At 42.4% G+C, this 19,070-nt stretch overlaps 1 protein-coding gene across 2 annotated transcripts in view; it reads left to right on the top strand.

The window, feature by feature from the left end:
• PITPNB (phosphatidylinositol transfer protein beta) overlaps positions 1-19,070 on the top strand; it is a 63,915-nt gene extending 44,845 nt beyond the window's left edge. The window contains exons 8-11 of one of the 2 annotated variants that reach the window (XM_070516304.1): positions 10,566-10,676; positions 12,301-12,423; positions 15,819-15,905; positions 17,092-19,070. In XM_070516304.1, the coding sequence (XP_070372405.1) occupies positions 10,566-10,676; positions 12,301-12,423; positions 15,819-15,866 (282 nt within the window). In that variant the 3' untranslated portion in view covers positions 15,867-15,905; positions 17,092-19,070. The remainder of the gene's footprint in view (positions 1-10,565; positions 10,677-12,300; positions 12,424-15,818; positions 15,906-17,091) is intronic. The other variant, XM_070516303.1, reaches the window with a different exon arrangement.

Here is a 19,070-nt window from a genome sequence, read left to right as displayed (position 1 = left end):
TTTTTAGTGATAATGTAAATTTTGCATTTTTTCAGGCTGCAGTATAACAGTCTTTTCCCCCATTTTGTGTTTGTGTGTGTTGAACAGTAGCTTCTTATTTCCCTGGGAGAATGCTGGCTGGTAGTGATAACTTCTACCCATTTCTTATTGGTTGTTAACTCAGCCAAATGATGGTGAATGCAGCTCCTCTTATAAATCTAGTCACTGCCTAAATGAATTTGAATAAATTCTCAGAAATAACTAAAGTTATCAAGAATAACTAATTAAATAAGTAATAAAACCAGCCATTTATTAATCATAAATAACTAATTAAGCCAGTAATTAAAATCTACTGACTGCTGTGAAGGAAAATAAAGAGTGAGAAGGACGACCAGCTGATAGAACAGCAGACAGATAGGAGCCTGTGGACTGACTTGAGCTTACAGCACCTCCCCATCTGCTGTGACGTCAGCCCCGTTTGTCGGTAACTGGAGTCGTCGTGGCCCTGAAGGGAGCACTGGGCACGGGTGGTAGTTGGAGCTTTCTGCACTTCTGAAATACGAGAGTAGGGAAGAAGGACATGGTGATTCGGGCAGAAAGGAAGAAGGAATCTTGTTCTGGACCCTCTGACCCGGGATGGCATGGAGGGAAGCCGCTCCGCAGGCCTTCCACGCCCTCGCAGAAACTCACCTTGCCAGAACAAGTTCCACGTGCACTCAAGGCCGAGTGCGGACCCGGTGATCTCTGTGACACTGCTTCCTTATCCCACGGTGGTGGTCTCCTTCTGAGTAACATTGCCGTATTTACTGCTTTTCTGCACCACACTGGGTAGGGGAAGAAACCTTTTCCTTGGTGACAGACACTACGCAAGGTCGTATTTAATGTTCACAACCTTTCTGTGGGGTAAGTATGACTGCTTCGTTTTATAGATGAGAAACGTGGATAATAGTTGTAGGAGAAACAGCAGAATGTCTGCCATTTCTGTAGCGCCTGATTTGGTGCTGGTCACAGGGAGACGTGTGAGGTGTGGAGATGTAGCAGGTTCTGACTCCTAGTCCAGTGACTTGCAGATCACCAGTCTGTACCTTTTATGCCCCATTGCATCGTGGCAGTTGTGTGGCTCTCTGTATTCATGGTATTTGCCAGAAGGTGATAATTCTTGTTAATACCAGGTGCACATTTCCAGTGGTCAGGGAACCTGTAGGTGACAGTGGCGCTAAGGGAGGTCATTAAATACCCATCATGAATCTGACTTAAACGACTTACCCCTAACTCTGAGCCCTGGTTCCCACGTCTCTAAAGTGGGAATAACATTAGTAACCTCAGAAGGCTGTTGTAAGAGCTCAATGAAGTAATGAGTCTTGTTCCCAGAACAAGAAGTGGTCGTTCTTATCATTCTTGTCATGCCTTTGTCTTCGACAGTAAAAGACCTTCATTGTCTCTTAGGGTTGATGAGATCTATAAATATGCTACCTTATGTACGACACAGTTCTTCCTTTTCTCTGTCTAGTATCCAGGGGTTCCACTGGTTCTAGTATCTGGGGATCGTCAAACACATCTTCCTTTGCTTGTCCTTACCCCTTGTGGGTATGTGTGTTTAATGAGTGCTTGGCTTCGGTCAGCCATAAAGCAGAGGCCACACAGTTTAGAGAGCCTTCGCTAACGGGATCATTGGGCTGCTAGGGAGTAGATTTCCATATTTTCCACATTCGTTAGAAAAGAAAACTTTTTTTTTGGCCTATGGTATGGTACATACGTCTTATTTATTTTTTATTTTTATTTTTTTGGTGAGGAAGATTGGCCCTGAGCTAACATCTGTGCCAGTCTCTATTTTATATGTGGGATGCTGCCACAGCATGGCTTGATGAGTGGTGTGTAGGTCTGTGCCCAGGATCTGAACCTGTGAACCCTGGGCTGCTAAAGTGGAGCACTTGAACTTAACCACTACGTCACTGGGCTGGCCCCCATACCTTTTATTTTTTGAAAACCACACACCCAGAGATTCAGGCCTTAGTTTAGTGGTGTATTCATTTTCCATCTGAAAAACTTTTAAATCTGAGCACATGAATTATGTTTTGCGCTTTAGGTTTCAACACTTGATTAAGGGACTCTGTGCATAGTGACAGGAGAGTGATTTATAACCTGATAAAGATTTTTGCTTCAGGGCAGAATTTTGCGTTTCTCATGGATGTAAGTCTCACTTCTCTGTAGCACCGCACATGCGTGTGTACATGTTTCAGTTCGTTTTGTGTGTTGGGGGCTTTGTGTGTGGTGCGCCGTTGGGAAGACTCCCTATTCCGATGCCTCCTCAGAAACAGTTTACATGTGGATTCATTTCGCTTTCCAGTTTGCCGCCTCTGATCTGGCGAGGAATTGTCGTTTCGACAAGTTGAACACCACCTTTGAAGATTATGGTGTCATTTTTATCGTATGGCAAGGCGTCACTGCTTTCTTCATTTAATCCATACACCTCAGGAAGACTTAAACTTTTGTGTTTACATATATACGATAATGAATAATTAGGCTTGTAAAGGTCTTTGTAAGAGGCTTCGCCGAAACGCCTGGCCCTTACAGTGCTTGACGTGTCTGAACACTGAGATACAAGGGGATCAGGTCAGATAAAGAAGTTGATCCAGAAATCGTGGTGGTTTTTCTCTTATCTTTATTTATCTGTATGCTCTTTCTGATCCTAACGCACGTCCTGTTTGTCTTCCGTGTTAGCTAACTGCAGTCTGAGTGAAAGCTCTGGCAGTCGGAGCTTGGCCTTTCAGAACAGTTTGTCACACCAGTTCCCGGCTCAGTCGTGCTGTGGATGTGTTTTAGAATTACCGCGGAGGCCATTCTGGGTCCTCCAGCCAGTGGAAGGCAGCCATCTTTGGGGATCATAGGGATGTGAATTTGTTTCCTTTTGTGCTACCGAGACTCCCTTTTCTTCCCACCTCATGCCTGTGAAAAGGTGGTGGCCTTGGTTGTCAGTGGCCTAAAGTAAGGACACCACAAGGTTCTCTCGGCCGGGCATGGGAAGGGTAGACAGGCGGTGAGGGAGGATTTGAAGCCCAGCTCTGGAAATCCGGGAGAGAGGCTGGCAGGAAAGCAGCCCAGAGTCCTCGAGAGGCGAGTGAGCAGCACTGCCTTTTACCGTAGGCACCGCAGGAGAAGATGGAGGGCGCTGCTGTGCCTTCCTCCACACAGGCCGAGGCCGAGACCGAGACCGGGAAGGAGGCGGGGGCGCTCTCACGTTTGAAACCCCACAGTAGGGGGCATGAGAAGGTGACTCATTAATTTCTGGTTAGACCACATTGTGGGTTATATATTATGTATAAAGCAGACCTTAAAACCTGGCTGATTGTTTTGAGTACTTGGTTTGGCAACTAGGTTTTTAATTTAGTATAAAAAATAGTATTTTACACTTAGTATGCATTAATTATGCAGCTCCTACAGAGGACACCAAAGAAGCTGTTCCCTGTCTTCGGGAAGCCAAGTGCCCCAGCAGCAATATGTGGTTCGTTTTAGCCTTGTCTTGGGTGCTGAATGCCTCTGTCCTCAGGCGGAGCTGAAGGCCTCAGGCAGGGACAGGCCTGGGTCTTCCTCAGGGTCGAGGAGCCACTTGGCAGGCTGGGCCTCTTGCAGAGGGTCTTACTGGCACTGTCAGGGACTTAATGTTTCTCCACGAGTTGCACTTGAGGGTGAACTGGTGGTTTCACTTGTACGTAGTGTCACTCCTGCAGTAATCGGACACAAGCATGGAGCACACGTCATCGAGCTGATCAGTAAAATGGGTGTGAGTTACAAAAATACTAAGTTTGGAGACATGGAAAATGTGACCGACTGTCCTCTCACGGGCAGCAAGCTTTACCGTCTTAATTTCATTTTGCCTATTTTTGTGAGATTAGTGTCACCTACAGTTAGTTTCCTCTTTCCTGAACTTCATCCCACGTTTACTTCTTCCATTTAACATTTCACATTTGCCCAACCAGATAGAGCTCTCCTGCCTCTGAGCTCTGCTGAAGGCTTTTGTTGATGACCTTCTCGTGGCACTTGGTGTGCCTCGTGTCAGGGTGGTGGCTTTTGTGTTCACTCTGTCTTATTCAAACCCTCCCTGTCCCCCTTTACTTACTGAACTTTCAGCTGTAGGTTGTGTCTGACTTACCCTGATAGGTGGCAGTACCTAGAACAGAGGCTTGGCCATAGTAGATACTTAGTTAAGTTTTTGATAAATTCAAGTTAACTATCTTAAACCAAATACAAATCAAGCAAATGTTAGACTTGCCATGTACTTAGAGAGAATGTAATGTCCAGTGTAGGTCTGTCCAAATGACTACCAGAATCTCAACAAAATTGAAGGCGCGAGGAGCGTGCGTTGGGAAATTGGGTTTTGCTTGAAATTTCAGCACACGTACTTCACATGTCTTCCGTGATCTTGTGTTGATATTTACTGAAGCATGCACTGGCAGCAGCCCCGGCAGTGCATTTATTTTTAACTTTCGTAGTAAAATCTGTATTGGAAACTTACGTTACAAAGTCAACAGCTGAAATTGAGCGTTCAGATTGCCTAACATTGAAAAATTAAAATACAAAGAGAGTGTGATCCTTAAAGAAGCGGCTTTGTCCTTGCAAAGTGTTAACTCTGGTTAAGTGTAGCATATACCTGTTCCATCTTCATCCCAACACATTGTAAATAGGAAAGACTGTGGAGTTGACGCGTAGCATGAGACTGGGAGAGGACTACAGTTTTAAAAATGAATTTCGAGGATGCCTTTGGGGTTTTTTTTTTTAATTCTCTTACATTTGTATATATTTGTTTGTCACAGATACAAGAAACTAGTTCTTGTGGATAACATGGGCTGATTGCTCACCGTTCCAGTTAAACACACTGCGTTTTGTTTACTTACGTTGTGTGGCTCCAGTAGACATTACTCCCCCTCAGGCCTCATCCACATAGCTCAGGGTAACTTAATCTGTGTCGTTAAATTAAAAACATGATTTGAGTTTAGGGGTTTCATTTATAGTTAGAAACATGAAATGTAAGGAATTCAGTGAATACACAAACTATTTAAATACAATTTTGGAAACATTTCACAACCAGCTAGTGCTTGCTCTATTACAGATGAAACTTAAATGATGTAGGAGTCGTAATTTGGCGTTCTTCTGTTAGCCCATTTCATTTTATAGAATTTCTGGTGGTTCTTGTCTTTTGGTAACCAGCCGTTCTTTACCTTTTATATGTAGTTGTTCTTTTATGTTTTTATGCTTTAATCTACATAAAAGTTGTATTTATCAGCAAAATAATTTTATTTACTCCTAGATTAGGAGAGCAATAATCCTGTTTTGTTTTAGTTGAGGAAGTGTTAGGTTTGTGCTGGATTGGAATTATGTATGAATGATCCAAATTCAGATTTTGCTTTACATGCTTTGGGGTTATTTTTTCAACTGATGAAGAATCAGAAAACGTTTGTGTTGTTTAAGGCCAAGGAGGAGACTTTGCCCTGCCCCAGTGGTGAACTCCCGAGGCCTGGGCAGGCGAGTTGGCACTCCTTTGGCTTCTGTGGATCCTAGAGCATTGCTCTGAATGTAGGGTCTCAAATATTTGTCCCATTGAGGTTTTCACATTTTAACAGTTACACGTTTTTTCTCAGAAACATTTCTGATAACTGTGAAGAGTTAATTCTATTTTACTCTGCATGTAAACCTCATTTTTGCTTTACAACTTTAAGATTAGGAAAAATTAAATATGGACTGGACTAAAGTTATATGTTAAAGACCTTAATTCAACTTTTAGCTTGATTTTGTTTAGCTGTGATTTATTAAACATCAGAAAGAAAAGAGGGAGGAAAACATTGTTTATAGTCAAAGAAGAATGGGGATTTGAACTAGTACCCAGATAATTTAGGGCAAAGTAAATCTTTGTCCTAAAATACTCAGCGGTGGGCAAAAACTTTTTTAGAGTCTGGTTTTTAAACATACTAGGGTTTTTTCTGATTATAAAGTGATATTTGTTAAATTTTGAAAATGAAGAATTGTACACAGAAGAAAATAAAAATGAATTTTAGTCTCACCATTTAATTACTGCGATTTGTTACATTTCCTGATTCATTAGTTTATTTTGTTGCAAGTGTTTATACAATATGTAGACACCTACTTATATTCATATTATGCTTTTTTCCCCACATGGTTAACTATTCTTTAGAAAGATGGTTTTTAATGGCTGTGTTAGTACCCATTGTTTGGAAGGCCTGTGAGGTGTTGCACCGCTCTCCCTCACTGGGCGTTGTGTTGTTTAAGAAGTCTTGGTTTTGGCCATTATAAACAATCTACAGTGTTGTCACTTTCTCACCTGATGAACTGGGAGCCGTTTCTGAAAGTGGAATTAGCAGGTAAAGGGTGTGTGTGTACGTAGGATGTGATCAGCTCTAAGACTGTGTAATTTACGTAGTGTCAGATTTCACCCTAGAAAGATGGTGCCAAGAGGATTCTTTTTGCTTGTACTCACTGCATCTAGGCAATGTCACTATTTTCTCTTTCATCATTAATTATGGAGATTTTTTAAGCCATGTTCTTAATTTAAGCATTAGTTTTAAGACCGTAGTTCAAATTAAGAGATGAATTGCATAAGTCATTTTTAGAATTGGATGAAAACTCAAATATCACATGGATACTCATAATAATGATTGAAGAAAACACAGAGCTGCCATGTTCTCAGCTTTCTCTTGGGGACACGTGAGATGGTGTTTCTGTAAGTCACCTGCGCCTCCCACTGAGGTATTGATGCTGTGGAGAGTTAGGCCAAGAAATAAAGGCATCAGGCTGTTTGTTTACTTGTTTGTTTTTTAATTGCTTTACATATTCTTCCCTAAACTTTTTTTTTAAAAATAATTACTTGTAAGTTGGATGGAAAACAAAAAGCAGATTGAGACTAAATATGTATTTTAGATCTGGGGAAAATGGCTTAGAGAACTGGTTCTTTTTCGTCCTATCACTTGCAGTTTTTAAACTAAATTTCGTAGACTAGTGTTACTTGATAATTTCGCAGTATTACCGTAATTGATTTGAGCAGCCTGCCAGAGTCACTAGAGAGAATGTGAGAAACAAACTTAGGTAATTGTTGAAGTCACGTGCGTGCTCTGTTTTTGGAGCCCACATTTGGTATAGGCATATTTGTATTAAATTTAGCCTACTCTTTAAGTGGAACCATGCTTCATCCTGCTGTTTTTATAAAATGATCGGAGAATTCTGAAGAGTTGGTGTGCTAGTAGAAACACCCAAGGTTTTCTTTTAGCACAAGGTGTCCAGTGATTGGGAGTTTCAGAATAAAGCTATCAGCAGCCTGTAACTAATAGGACCTCGGAGTGTCCACATGGAAGGTGTCTTAGGGTTTGTCAGTGGTGCAGCTGAGGCTCTCAGCCATGGAGGGCATTGGGCACGCGGGGCTGTGCAGGGGGGTGTTTGGTTAAGCCCAGGCATATTACGGAAAAAAGTGCAAAATTATATGGAGTTTTAAGACAGGCCATTGGGTGTCAGGGCCATGTGCTGACCACCTGCAGCCCTGGGGCAGCCCTGGCACTCGAGGAGCTGAGCTCACTCACCGCTGCTTTTAGTGTCACATCCGTGGGCGCTGAAAAGCTCCAGAGAGCCCAGCCTGTCCTTTACTGCTGGAGAAGCAAGGCCTGAGAGGGTAAGGATCCTGCCCACCTCACAGAGGAAGGGAGCTGCAATCCGAGTCCCCTTCCTCTAGTCTAGTGCTCCTTGCTGGGCAGGTGATGGCACACTTTCAAGTACTCTATTCTGCCTGTGCCCAGACTCTCATAGAAAGGCTCTCAGTGGCTCTCTCTGGGTTAGAGGGTGCTTCACCACTGGCTCAGTGCTCATTGAAAAGTGATCTGCGAAAGACCAGCCTTGTCATTATTTCTCTAAGGCCGTGCACTCAGAAGCTAGCTCTGTCCTATGGAAGGCTGCTTGACTGCTCTGACACACACCAGAGCCCAGCTTAAGTGCATGGGGCCTGAAGCTCAAGGAGAAGGGGAGGGAGTTGCAAATATATGATTTTATTCAGGGCCACAGCATCCACAACAGAAGAGCGTCCTTTCTGATAGAGATCATTGGCACCAAAGATAGTGGTTTTATCGTTATTTATATATATAATTACTCTCCTCTCTACCAGCCACTTTTGTGTCCTCTGACGACACGTGGCACAGATTCGGTTGTAAATGGTACCTGCTTAAGTAATTGCTGAATTAAACTTGTTCATAAAGTATGAGGTGTTGTGTGTGTGTGTGTGTGTGTGTGTGTGTGTGTACATACATATCCGTGCTGAATTTTCACATCGGTAATCTGTTTTATGGGAGGGAAATCATGGAAAAATAGAGCTAAGCCAGCTAAGTTCTTCTGTTGACATAGAACTCACCTACAAAAGGACAGTTTGCTGTATGTAATGTTTTTCTTTAAATGCCTGTGTGTTACCTCATTGATTTACCCCATGTACCAGGTCGTTATTCAGAAGGTGAAATGTTATTACAGAAGAGATTTTCTGAGAAAAGTTATCAATCATGCAGGATTCTTCAGAACTTTGAGTCCTATTAATAATACCAAAACAGAATTTTTTCATATATCATATCCTAAGAATTCACTTGAAACTGGAACATTATTGAGGATTTGGGGCGAAGAATGTCCTGTACTGCTATGATTGCATAAATGAAGAATAATCTTGAGGTTTTAGAATAAGACCTAGAGTTTCATCATTTTTTGAATTTATGTACATGTGGCTAAATGGAAAGAATATTTGCTCACACACTACAAACTTATTGAAAGTGGAAGGTGTGACTGAGTTGAAACTGACAAGAAGTGACAGTGGCACACAGTGTGACTGATGCCGGCATTGTAATGTCCTAAGTGCCATGTGAAGCTGAGAACAGTGGTGAAGAAGGGAAAACCCCCTGTAAAAGGCTGCTTTAACTTTTCACTCAGTAATTTAATTTTTATAAAAAGGGTCTCCATGATGTTGCACATGACTCTCTACGCTTTTGAGAAACTTTATTTAAGATTGTTTTGCAGATGTGAAGAGGTAAGTAGGGTTCTGTGAAAGAAGAAAGGCGGGAGAGAACTAACAGGTGTGAAGGCCCTGAGCGCCCAGCTAAGGGCAGCGCACTCTCATGGCTTCCGTCTTCTAAGCGCAGCGGCCTTGGGGCTGAGATTTACACATGGCCCCTCCTCAGACCACACCTGCAGTTGCCTCTGCCATCTGCAATTCTTTGTTCAAAGTCCCTGCCTTCTGTGCCAGGCCGGGCGCTCCTGAGGCAGGCACCGTCTGCGTTCGCTCACTGCTGTGAGCCGGGTCCAGGCGCTCTCAGGGCTCAGCTCAGGAGGGCTTGGTCTCCTGCACACACCCCTCGGAAGAGCTGTGGTGTGCAGTGGGTCCCTCGTGAAAACACCCATGTGTGCTGCGGGCCCTGCCTGCCCCGCCCACGCCTCCCCAGGTAAACACTTGAGGACACACGTGAGCTCACTGAGACAGAAGCCTGCACTGAGTTTCACAGAAATTCTCAGTAATGCTATAGGTTGGACTTCCCCCTTGCCCAATTTTTATAAAGAAAAACTTCAAAACCAGCCCAAAAACTGCAAGAGCAGTGAACACCTCCGCCTAGATTCAGCAGTTGTTAACGCTTTGCCATATGTTTTTTCCCCTGTCCTCCTCTTCCTTTTCCTCCTTCCTTCCCTTCCTCTTTACCCAAATACATATTTTAGAATGTTTTTGTTTTGTTGTGGCTGAATATAGAGTATATATAGAGAATACAGAATATAAAAATTCACTCTGAACCTAGAGTGACAATCTGAGGACCCAAATTCTAATTGCTTTTTTATGTTTCCTTCTGAAAGTAATTGCAGACTTTATATTTTGTCTCTCTTAATATTGATAGTCCCCCCACCTCTCTCCCTTGCTCTTTTTTTTCTTTTTATAAATATTTTCTCTTTTTTACCATGACAACTCTTTATTTGAGTCCCTGAACACAGCCATTTAAACTGTGAGGTGTAATCATTTGTGGAAATTAGAGTCCGGATGTATGGGATTTGCCTTCGCATACTTGATAATTATACATCATCTTTGCTGCTGCATCTTTTTTGTATCCCCCTTCTACTGAAAGTACCTCACTTAATAAACAGCCCCTCCACCTGCCGAGGTTTGAAGACACAGAAGACGACTAAACTTCCTCCTCGTTTTTTCTTGTGCCTCACCGCATCCACGGTGGGAGTGCAGTAATGGTGTTAGGAGAACCCTTATGCGTTGTGAACCTTATGTGATGTGACTAGAATCTGGTATTTAATATGAGTCTGAATAGTGTAATTCGAGGCAGAGCAATGCGCCTATTAAACTGTAGAGCCAGGAAGTAACTTCTTCTGTGAAAGGAGGGTTTGCAGCAGGGGAATGCTGCTGCTTTTGCTAAAATGATTTCAAACTTCCAAATACCTGAATTAAACACATGTGAGATTGTAATTTTTTTCATGTGTGTCTGTGATGTCGTTACACAAGTCAATTTTAATCAAAACATAAATATTTAAGCCACAATTTCTCCTTTTCAATTTTCCTCATGCAGAAGGAGCTGGCAAGCAATGCTGACTGCCCTCAGATGTGTGCCTATAAGCTGGTGACCATCAAATTCAAGTGGTGGGGACTGCAAAGCAAAGTAGAAAATTTCATTCAGAAGGTAAACTCACTTCAGAATGTGGTGACTGCAATTGAGGTTAAGATTTGAGGCAGCTGCTAATGGGATATTTCCTTCTTAACGCTTCCTTTTTCCTTTATGAGGTGAAAATCTTTGTCCCCGTGTAACTCTTCTCGATTCTTCTTTTTCTCCCTAGAAACAGCAGACAGATGCCAGCGGAGGTGTTCAGGGGCTTTCTTTAGGGAGGAGCATAGCGGGTTTTTCAAAGTGCTTGCCTGATGGCTTACCCAGGTCTTCTATAGAGAGCCCTCTACACATAAAGCATGTCCCCAAGGGACCTGGTGTCCCAGCACTGGCTGGAGGGAGACCCAGGCTCTGTCCCAGCCCAGCTGGATCCCCCCTCATCCCTCCACACATTTCCCTCCTGACACACACTTTCTTGTCTACCTCCCTCTTTCTTGTGGGATGTCGTCTTTAGAGGTCCTCACTGAGAAGACTTACACTCTGAACCTAGGGTGACATAATCTGAGCATCTAAATAGATTCTAATGACCTCTTTTTTATGTCTTCTTTATTAAATTGAAAGTAACATGCGCAATTTGATTTAGAAAGGGGGAGAATTGCACTTGTATAAATACACATGTTGTAAACACATGAGGAATATGGAGTTTCTCTGAGGTTTACTTTCCCTGTAGTGTGAATGTTTATTCCATTATAATTACGAAGAAGCCCCTGTTAATCTCCGAACCTACAACCAGTTGCATCTGAGTTTCACCATAACTTTTCTACTTTTAAACTGTAACTGCTCTTAACATTTTTTAAAAACTGGATCTTAAAGTGCTGGAAACTTTGATTATTCTGGGGCCTGCTTGCTGTTGGCCCACAGTAGGCACTCTGTAAATATTGGCTTCCTTTCTTCCTCTTGGAGCATAATAATAGATAACTCGTCCAGTTCTGATAAATAGAAGTCACACATGTAATGGATGAAGTCCCTTCTTTTCATGGAAAAAAATTTAAAAGCTGAAGATTTTCCAAAAATACTAACTGTTTGGTACACTTTTGTCTCTTCTTGAGAAAGTTTAGTAAAACTTTAATAATCCAGCAGTTAAAACCACTAATAATATATATGGTTTTACGCTACACATATATATATAGTGGCAGTAACATTAAAGTACAAAAATTAATGGAGAGTATGCAATGATTCTTAATTCAATGAAACACCTAATTCCAAAGAAAGTAGGACTCTTTTCTTTCAGTGCATTATTTTATTCCACCTCAGAGTATTCTTTTGAATTGCACAGAAGTTAAGAATGGCAATGTATAGTTTTATAGCAGAAGAAATTGAGTTGACCTTTGGTCACTGACATTTAGAAAAAGGTAAAAATAAATCGGGTTCATCAGGAGTTTACGTTGGATCAGAATGCGCACAGTACGTTATTTTTTTGTTCCTACTGGGAGAGATTGTTTCACATTTCACAGAGAAATTTTTATTTTGTTGTACAACACAATAATAGGATGGAATTAAGATTTCCACTAATCAACCTAGAGTGGTCTTTTCAAACCAAATGTATGTGGATTTCATGGGTTAATTGGGATGCATAAGGTTAATATGTTGTTAAACTTAGATATTTACCATCTTACACTACTTTTTTTCTTTGTTTTAAAAGCAAGAAAAAAGGATATTTACAAACTTCCATCGCCAACTTTTTTGTTGGATTGACAAGTGGATTGATCTAACAATGGAAGACATTAGGAGAATGGAAGATGAAACTCAGAAAGAACTAGAAACGGTAAGACTTCCGACTTGCTGTTCTGTAGAAATTCTCTAATTCTCCCTTTCTAAAAGTGTGTGTGCTCAGTAAGTGCAGACTTAGAATTAAGAAGAGTGTTACTAAAAGCTATTCTTTAATCTTCATTTCCTCATCAAAATCAGGTTTCTTAGACACTAATATCCCTTCTCATGTTCTGATTTCTCTTTCCTTGTGCATCTTTCATGAACATAGACTAGCGCTTTCTTGACCTAGAATTTGTTACCTGTAAAATGTCCGCTGGTTTTGTAACCAATTCTTTTTCGTGCGTTAGTTCTCTGTGCTGGTATCTGGTTCTCAGCCCTTCTAGACGCTCACTTTATTGGACCACGTTGCCTTTGGCTCATTTTGTTACCATAGTAAGTTATTAATGTTAGCACAGTAAGTCCTAGTTCTCTTCTGTAGCAAAGATAAGGCTAGTGATACTGTCCCTGATTCCAAAAATGCCACCTCCCCTCCCACAACTAGCAATGAATCCTTATTTCTTCATAAGCTTTAGGCAGAAATTCAGGTGGTCTCCGGGCTGGAGGTCAGCATGCCATGTTTCAAGGTTAAGCCTACCCCCCCTCCTCCCTGCCAGCAGGGAGCAGGCCCCGCAGTGCGTGAGCACCCCTTTTCTCCCTGGCACAGTCTTCCCCGACTTCCTCTTGCACGAGTCTGGTTTTGCTTTTGCTCTGGGCTACGCTTCTTTTCAGTGAGAGTAAGGCCCCACGGGGGAAATGAACCCCAGGAATGTAGAGGATAGGCTCGTGGTTTCCATGCAGTCATCTCGAGTCCTGCCAGCGCTCCGCGTTGGAAGCCCTGCAGGCGAGTGTTTGATGAACGCCTGTGTGTGAGGCAGGAACTCCATTTAATCACTGGGGAATGGCAGCAAATCAGGTTCTTTGGCACAGAAGGAAATCTATTTGGCACATAGCATCGTAAAGAATCTGTGTTTAAAACTGCTTACTTTTGGTGATTATGGCAGATCTGCTTCTAATTAGCTTTATACAAACCTTCTGAGAGGACTAGGACATATTTTCTTTATAAGGCAATAAAGTGTTTTAACCTTATCTTATACATAAAGTAAACTTGAGGCAGTCTCCAACTTATGAATGGATTTTGTTCCAAAAATTTTTAAGTTGATTTTTTGAAATTTGGAACATGTTTTCCCATAGAGACAACATTATAAATTGGGGTTTGGTTTCTAAGCCAGCCAAAGGAAGCCTGTTTGACTTCAGTTTCTCATACTAATAGTATGACTGAGTTCTGGATCTTTGGGAGTAGGATGATAGAATGGCAAGCGTGGAGGACTCTCTCTCCCTCACCCCTTTATTTTTAGCCTGGCCCCAGGCAAAATATTTAAACAGGCAAGAGTAAGTCGTGGGTACTTCTTACCTTTCTTTCCATGCCTCTCTCCCACTCCTGGCTTCCCTTTCTCAAGAGTCAGATGCCCTTCTGTAAGAGGCACCACGGCCCAGTTTTAGTTCCTTTCCCTGCCTTGCCAGCTCTCCCCCTCCAGGTGCTCCAGGCTCCGGAGATAGCTGCCAGCTCCGCCCCAGCCCCTCCGAGCAGCTGCTGTCAGCTGGATAGTAAAAAGAAAGCAGCGATGTTACACTTATTCTCACTAAGCTCATGGTACAACCTTGCGTCTCCAGAAAGGATTTGCCCAACACCAAGATAAAACAGAACAGACTTAGTTTTGGTGGCTTGAACTCTCAGCACAGAAGCTTGCTTTTGGTTTTGGTTTTGATGCTCAAGGCCTGTCCGTCACGTGAGGAAGACAGGTCACGGTTGAGGATCATGAATGGAGGGCTCTTGCACAGAACTTGGCTGAGAGCTCTCCCTCCCCCACGGCAGTGCTCTTCCTTCTCTCACAAGTTCTCAGGCTCAGGATGCCTGACCACAGAACTGTGCCAATGTCAGTGTGATGAGAGCCCTGACAAGGCACTGGTGACTCACTCCCACCTGTGGCAGGGGGCCTGCAGCCTCAGCTGCTTCTCCATGCAAGTCAGTTATTCGTGAGTTGGGAATTGCTCTTGAAAGGAAAGTGTAAGATAGACAAGTAGTTACGTGGAAGCCCAGTTTACTAGAAGATACCATCATCACTGTACGCTCTTGGCTCAGAGTGACTCTTTCCCTCATGGACTGGGTAGAAACCTGTCATTGATTCAGGGTTGAGGGGACATGGCAGTTTCTCTCTTAAATGTTTCAAAAACATTTCAAGACAGATTTCAGCGTTAAGTGCTGATCATCTTAACGGTAAACCCCATTTGAGTTCTTTTGCTCTAGGTAATTGGAGAGTGCTTTATTCCACATCGCACTGCTGCTGCCCTGAGTCCTAACGGCTGGTTTGTGAGCATCTTCAGAATCTGGGCGCATCATGCCTGTAGGCCAGAACGCCTAGCTGAAGAACGCCTGCCTCCTGAAGAGGCTTGACATTCTCAAATCCTCCTTGCCACGCAGGCATTTCCCCTTTTCTTGACGGCCTGTTTCCCTGACACCTGATGATAGAATTTGATACATTGTAATTCTCTTCTTAATTCGCAAATATTTTAAGAATTGGATTTTTTTCAAGTGGGTTTGGCCCTGGAGAGAAGGAATAGCGTCTTGAGAGGTGAGGCATGAGAGGAATGCTCCTGCTTGCCTATAATCCTGAGGAGAAGTACTGGGGGTAGGCCAGCCACTGAAGGAGGCCTTGGGGCAAACGTTAGGCCTCTTGTGCTCAACTGGCACTTCTGTGGGGCGTGCGTGGGGTAGGAGGGGTTAATTTTAGAAATGTATTTATTGCATTTGTCTCTTTTTCTCTCCGTTCTTAACTTCCTCATTGAGTTTTTAATTACAGGCTGTTGTCGTAGCTGTCTGTCTTTCCCGATGCACCCTCATGTCCTCCATTGTTTCTCATGTGCTCTTCCTGTGCTATCTTCTTCTTCCTTTCATCCTCCCTCTTTTCAATAAACTTCCCATCAGGAACTCCTCTGAGGGACCCTGGTCTCAGAAGCAGCAGAGGTGGCCACACCTCATGGCCTCCTGTCAGGTCTAGGGACTATGAGAATTGGAACCAGACCATCGGGACATTTTCTCACATTGTATTGGTGAACAGTTTATTTCTCCTTGGCTTATCTTTGATAATTTCACATCATCAGTCTGCAGGCTTTTGTTTCCTAGATTCAAAAATAGATACACATTTTTTGTCCTATGTAAGAAAAGCCTTTTGCAAGATTTTCTTTAGACCAAGCTTACTTGAGGGGCCTCAGAAGTTCATTCTCAGTGTGGATATAGTTATAAACAGGCAGCAGTCCCCTCACAATCTCTTCTAGATCCTTTTGCTCCCCTTGCTTACTAACCCAATTTAGAGTGTGTGATTTTAGCAGCTCATGATTTTATTTTACGTTTAGATGCGTAAGAAGGGTTCCGTCCGAGGCACGTCGGCTGCTGATGTCTAGATGAGTCCCCTGTAGGGTCAGAGACAATAATCAAACTGTGTAAGTGAAGACCTGGGGAAAAAGAACGTTTAACAACCAATACCTTTTTGGTAATGGGTAGTTAACTTGTTAAGCAGAGACTAAATGTTAAAATGTGGTTTAATTTTTAGAATTTGAGATATATCTTTTGGAAATGGACAGTGAACACTTGTGTACTATTCTGTAAGAATTTTATCTGTGGAACAGGCTGTATTGAGTAATCCTGAGCTGGTTCTTAGTGTTAAGTTTAGAAGCTGGCTGCCAAGTGCACACATCATCGTGTAGCACGGTCCTGGAAGCCAGCAGAGTTTCACCGCTAACCAGTTAATTGACCTATTTCTTAGTAGGACCATTTGTGGTTAGTTAAGGAAATACGTAAAAGCATTTTAAATCAAACAAAGATCTTTCATCCCATATCATAGGGGCCAACCTCAATAAGTCATTTTAATTGAATGTTTTTTGAACACCAGAAAGTCTTCCTTCATGTTGAATCTTCAATTATCTTTACAGTTAGCTTTAATATGTGTAAATACACTTTGGTTCTCATTTACAGTATAAAACATTTCTCCCGTCTTGTTTCTCTAACACAAATTTATATGCCCAGATAAGAGGTTTTCCTAGAGGAGAGAAAGCCTCCAAATCTATCCCACATAGTGAAAGCAGTGCGAGGAAGCAGAGATGCACAGCACACTCGTCGCTTGTTAATATTGAACCGCTGGGCTTATCAGAAGGACGAGGTGGAGAGCTCTTCCCACTCCCGTGAGTCTCGGCTGCCCCTCACATGCGCTGCCCGCTCTGTGATTACTGAGCCCGCGAGCAGTGAAGGGTTCAGTCGTGGAGACAGAGTTGTACCGAGTAAGAATGAGTGAGCTCTACCAGGATTCCTCCAAAGCCCTTTCTTTAAATTCAGTGTTCATTTTTAAAAATTTTAACGTTGTTATTTTTGTTAAGTTCTTCTAAGTTTCTGTGATTTATTTCTCCTTCTAATTTATTTCACCTCTGATGAAACAAAATGTTATGTCACTAGTAAGACCAAAATTTTCAAGAGATTAAATTTTTAAAATGCAGTAGTTGGGGTACCTTTTCTGCCTAACATTTTGCTACGTTGAGAATCTTTTTCTGGAGAATGTGTGTGGCAGGCTACTGTCTGACATTTGTTGCGTCTCTGTATTTTAACACATTGCACTGTCTTTTGATTTTCTTACAGTTACGTAATCAAGGTCAAGTGAGGGGAACAAGTGCAGCCAGTGATGAGTGAAGAAGAATCTGACCAGTATCTTGCAGTGTTGACAGTTCCCAGGCCTGTGCGTGTAACTCTGTACTCACAGGCACAGGTCCCCAGCCACGTGTGTATATATGTTGGTGTGTGTCTGTCTGCAGCTGTATATAAAGTGCATGTAGAGCTGCAGACCCAGTACACACACTGTGTATATATGTACATACAGACATACTGAAGGGATTAGTACAATTTCTCCGAAGTACTGTACCTATCTTCAGCAAGAGTGCAAAAGAAAATATTTTCAATATATATACCTGGAACAGATTTTAATAATTATCAGAGTGATACCATAAATGGACAGATTGACTGCGATGTAATACTAGCTGGTATGTTTCATAAATGTCAAGTTGTTGTGGACCAATATATATATAGCCTTTTCTTACTTTCCTGTTCTTTTAAATCCGTCTCCTATAAATTTTTATTTTAGTCCCATAAGCAACAGACTCCCACAGAAAAATTTATTCAAAATCTTTTGGTATTCCAATGAATCTGGAATATAAACTTTGAATGTATTTATAACGATTTATTTCTGAACAGTCATTATCTTGCAGTTCAATTGGACAATAGCTATTAGTAAGGAGTACAGTTACAGGCCACTTTTTACTTGTTTGCCCTGAGGGAAAACACCCTTTTTAAAAAAAATTTCAGGTTTTTATTGGATTTTTGTATTTTAAATTTCAAGTATTTTTCTACATCAGACCTAGCAAAAATGGAGATGGTGGTTTGTGATTTATAATAAACACTATACAATTTTCAGGCTCCTGTTAGGCAAACAAAAAAATTGGTGAAGAAAGGAATAACATCGTAGGCTGTTTAGCAAAACTGGAAGTACAGCACTTCATGAGTCTCACTTTTGATGAAACTACTGTTCTCTGAAATCACAGCTTGGAAACTATGCAAACGATCTCCATTCCTCACAGCTCACACGGTAGGATATAGCTAGTGATGACATGTTGCTCTTTTCGTGCTGAAACACACTTGAAGGGGGAGACGCTGACTTTGAGACGGGAGAATTTAAGGGGCAGCACGAGGCCTGGCTGCTCACAGACAGGGGGCCTTGCCGAGGGGCCAGCGCATCTCCGCGCACTCTGATGTGCTCTCCAGTAGGACGTCATTGGGACGTATCCTGAATAAGCAGCGTGAAAATGCCGCTTAGAAGCTGCTGCCACCTTTCTTTCTTTCTTTAAGAAAGGAACAATAGCTAGGTGAGATTTTCCTCAGCTTTCTCTGTCCAAATGCAGTGATTCTCCCGTCAGTCCCGGAAGCTTGAGTAGAAGGATACTGTTGAAGCCTTCAGGTCACAAACTGTCGTCTTTAACCTCTCGTCCTCCCCAACACGCCAGGCCCTGTAGTCACATCACGTTAGTGATCTGATTTGCTGACAGTCCTGCCCTCCCTGCCCGTCGTCTTCCCACGTGTCCTGTGTCCCCACTGAAGTGATGGCGGCGACTCAGACAAGGGTGCTCAGGATCGCTCCTGCAGTGCGAGTCCCTGTGCTCCCCAGCTCCAGAGCCGCATCGCGTGCGTCCTCCGTGCTCTCAGGATCGAGACCGAGGTTTACTCTCTGGGCACTGCTGTAAGATAGGTTTTGTCAGCGCATAATCACTGTCTGCAACGTATTTGATGCGAGGAAGATGATTGCTAATTTTGTGAAATAAAGAGTCTAGCCCTCTCCTTTTAATGAACTTAACTCTCACTGGCATCTGTAGCATCATTGGGAGCTTGGGCGCACGTGGAAATGAGAACCCGGCGCATGGATTTTAATGTTTTTCTAACAACTGTGGAGATTTGAGGGAATGTGTGGTGAATGTAAAATATCTAGTTTACTTGGCAGTCTCTTGTGTAAATTACAGTAAAACAAAGTAAATGAAATTTAAACAAAAAATAAATTTGATCACAAAATGCCA

This window comes from Equus asinus, chromosome 8 (genome assembly GCF_041296235.1).
Source record: "Equus asinus isolate D_3611 breed Donkey chromosome 8, EquAss-T2T_v2, whole genome shotgun sequence".
NCBI lineage: Eukaryota > Metazoa > Chordata > Mammalia > Perissodactyla > Equidae > Equus > Equus asinus.
The sequence above is the reverse complement of the archived record's forward strand: the minus strand, read 5'-3'. Positions and strand labels throughout refer to the sequence as shown.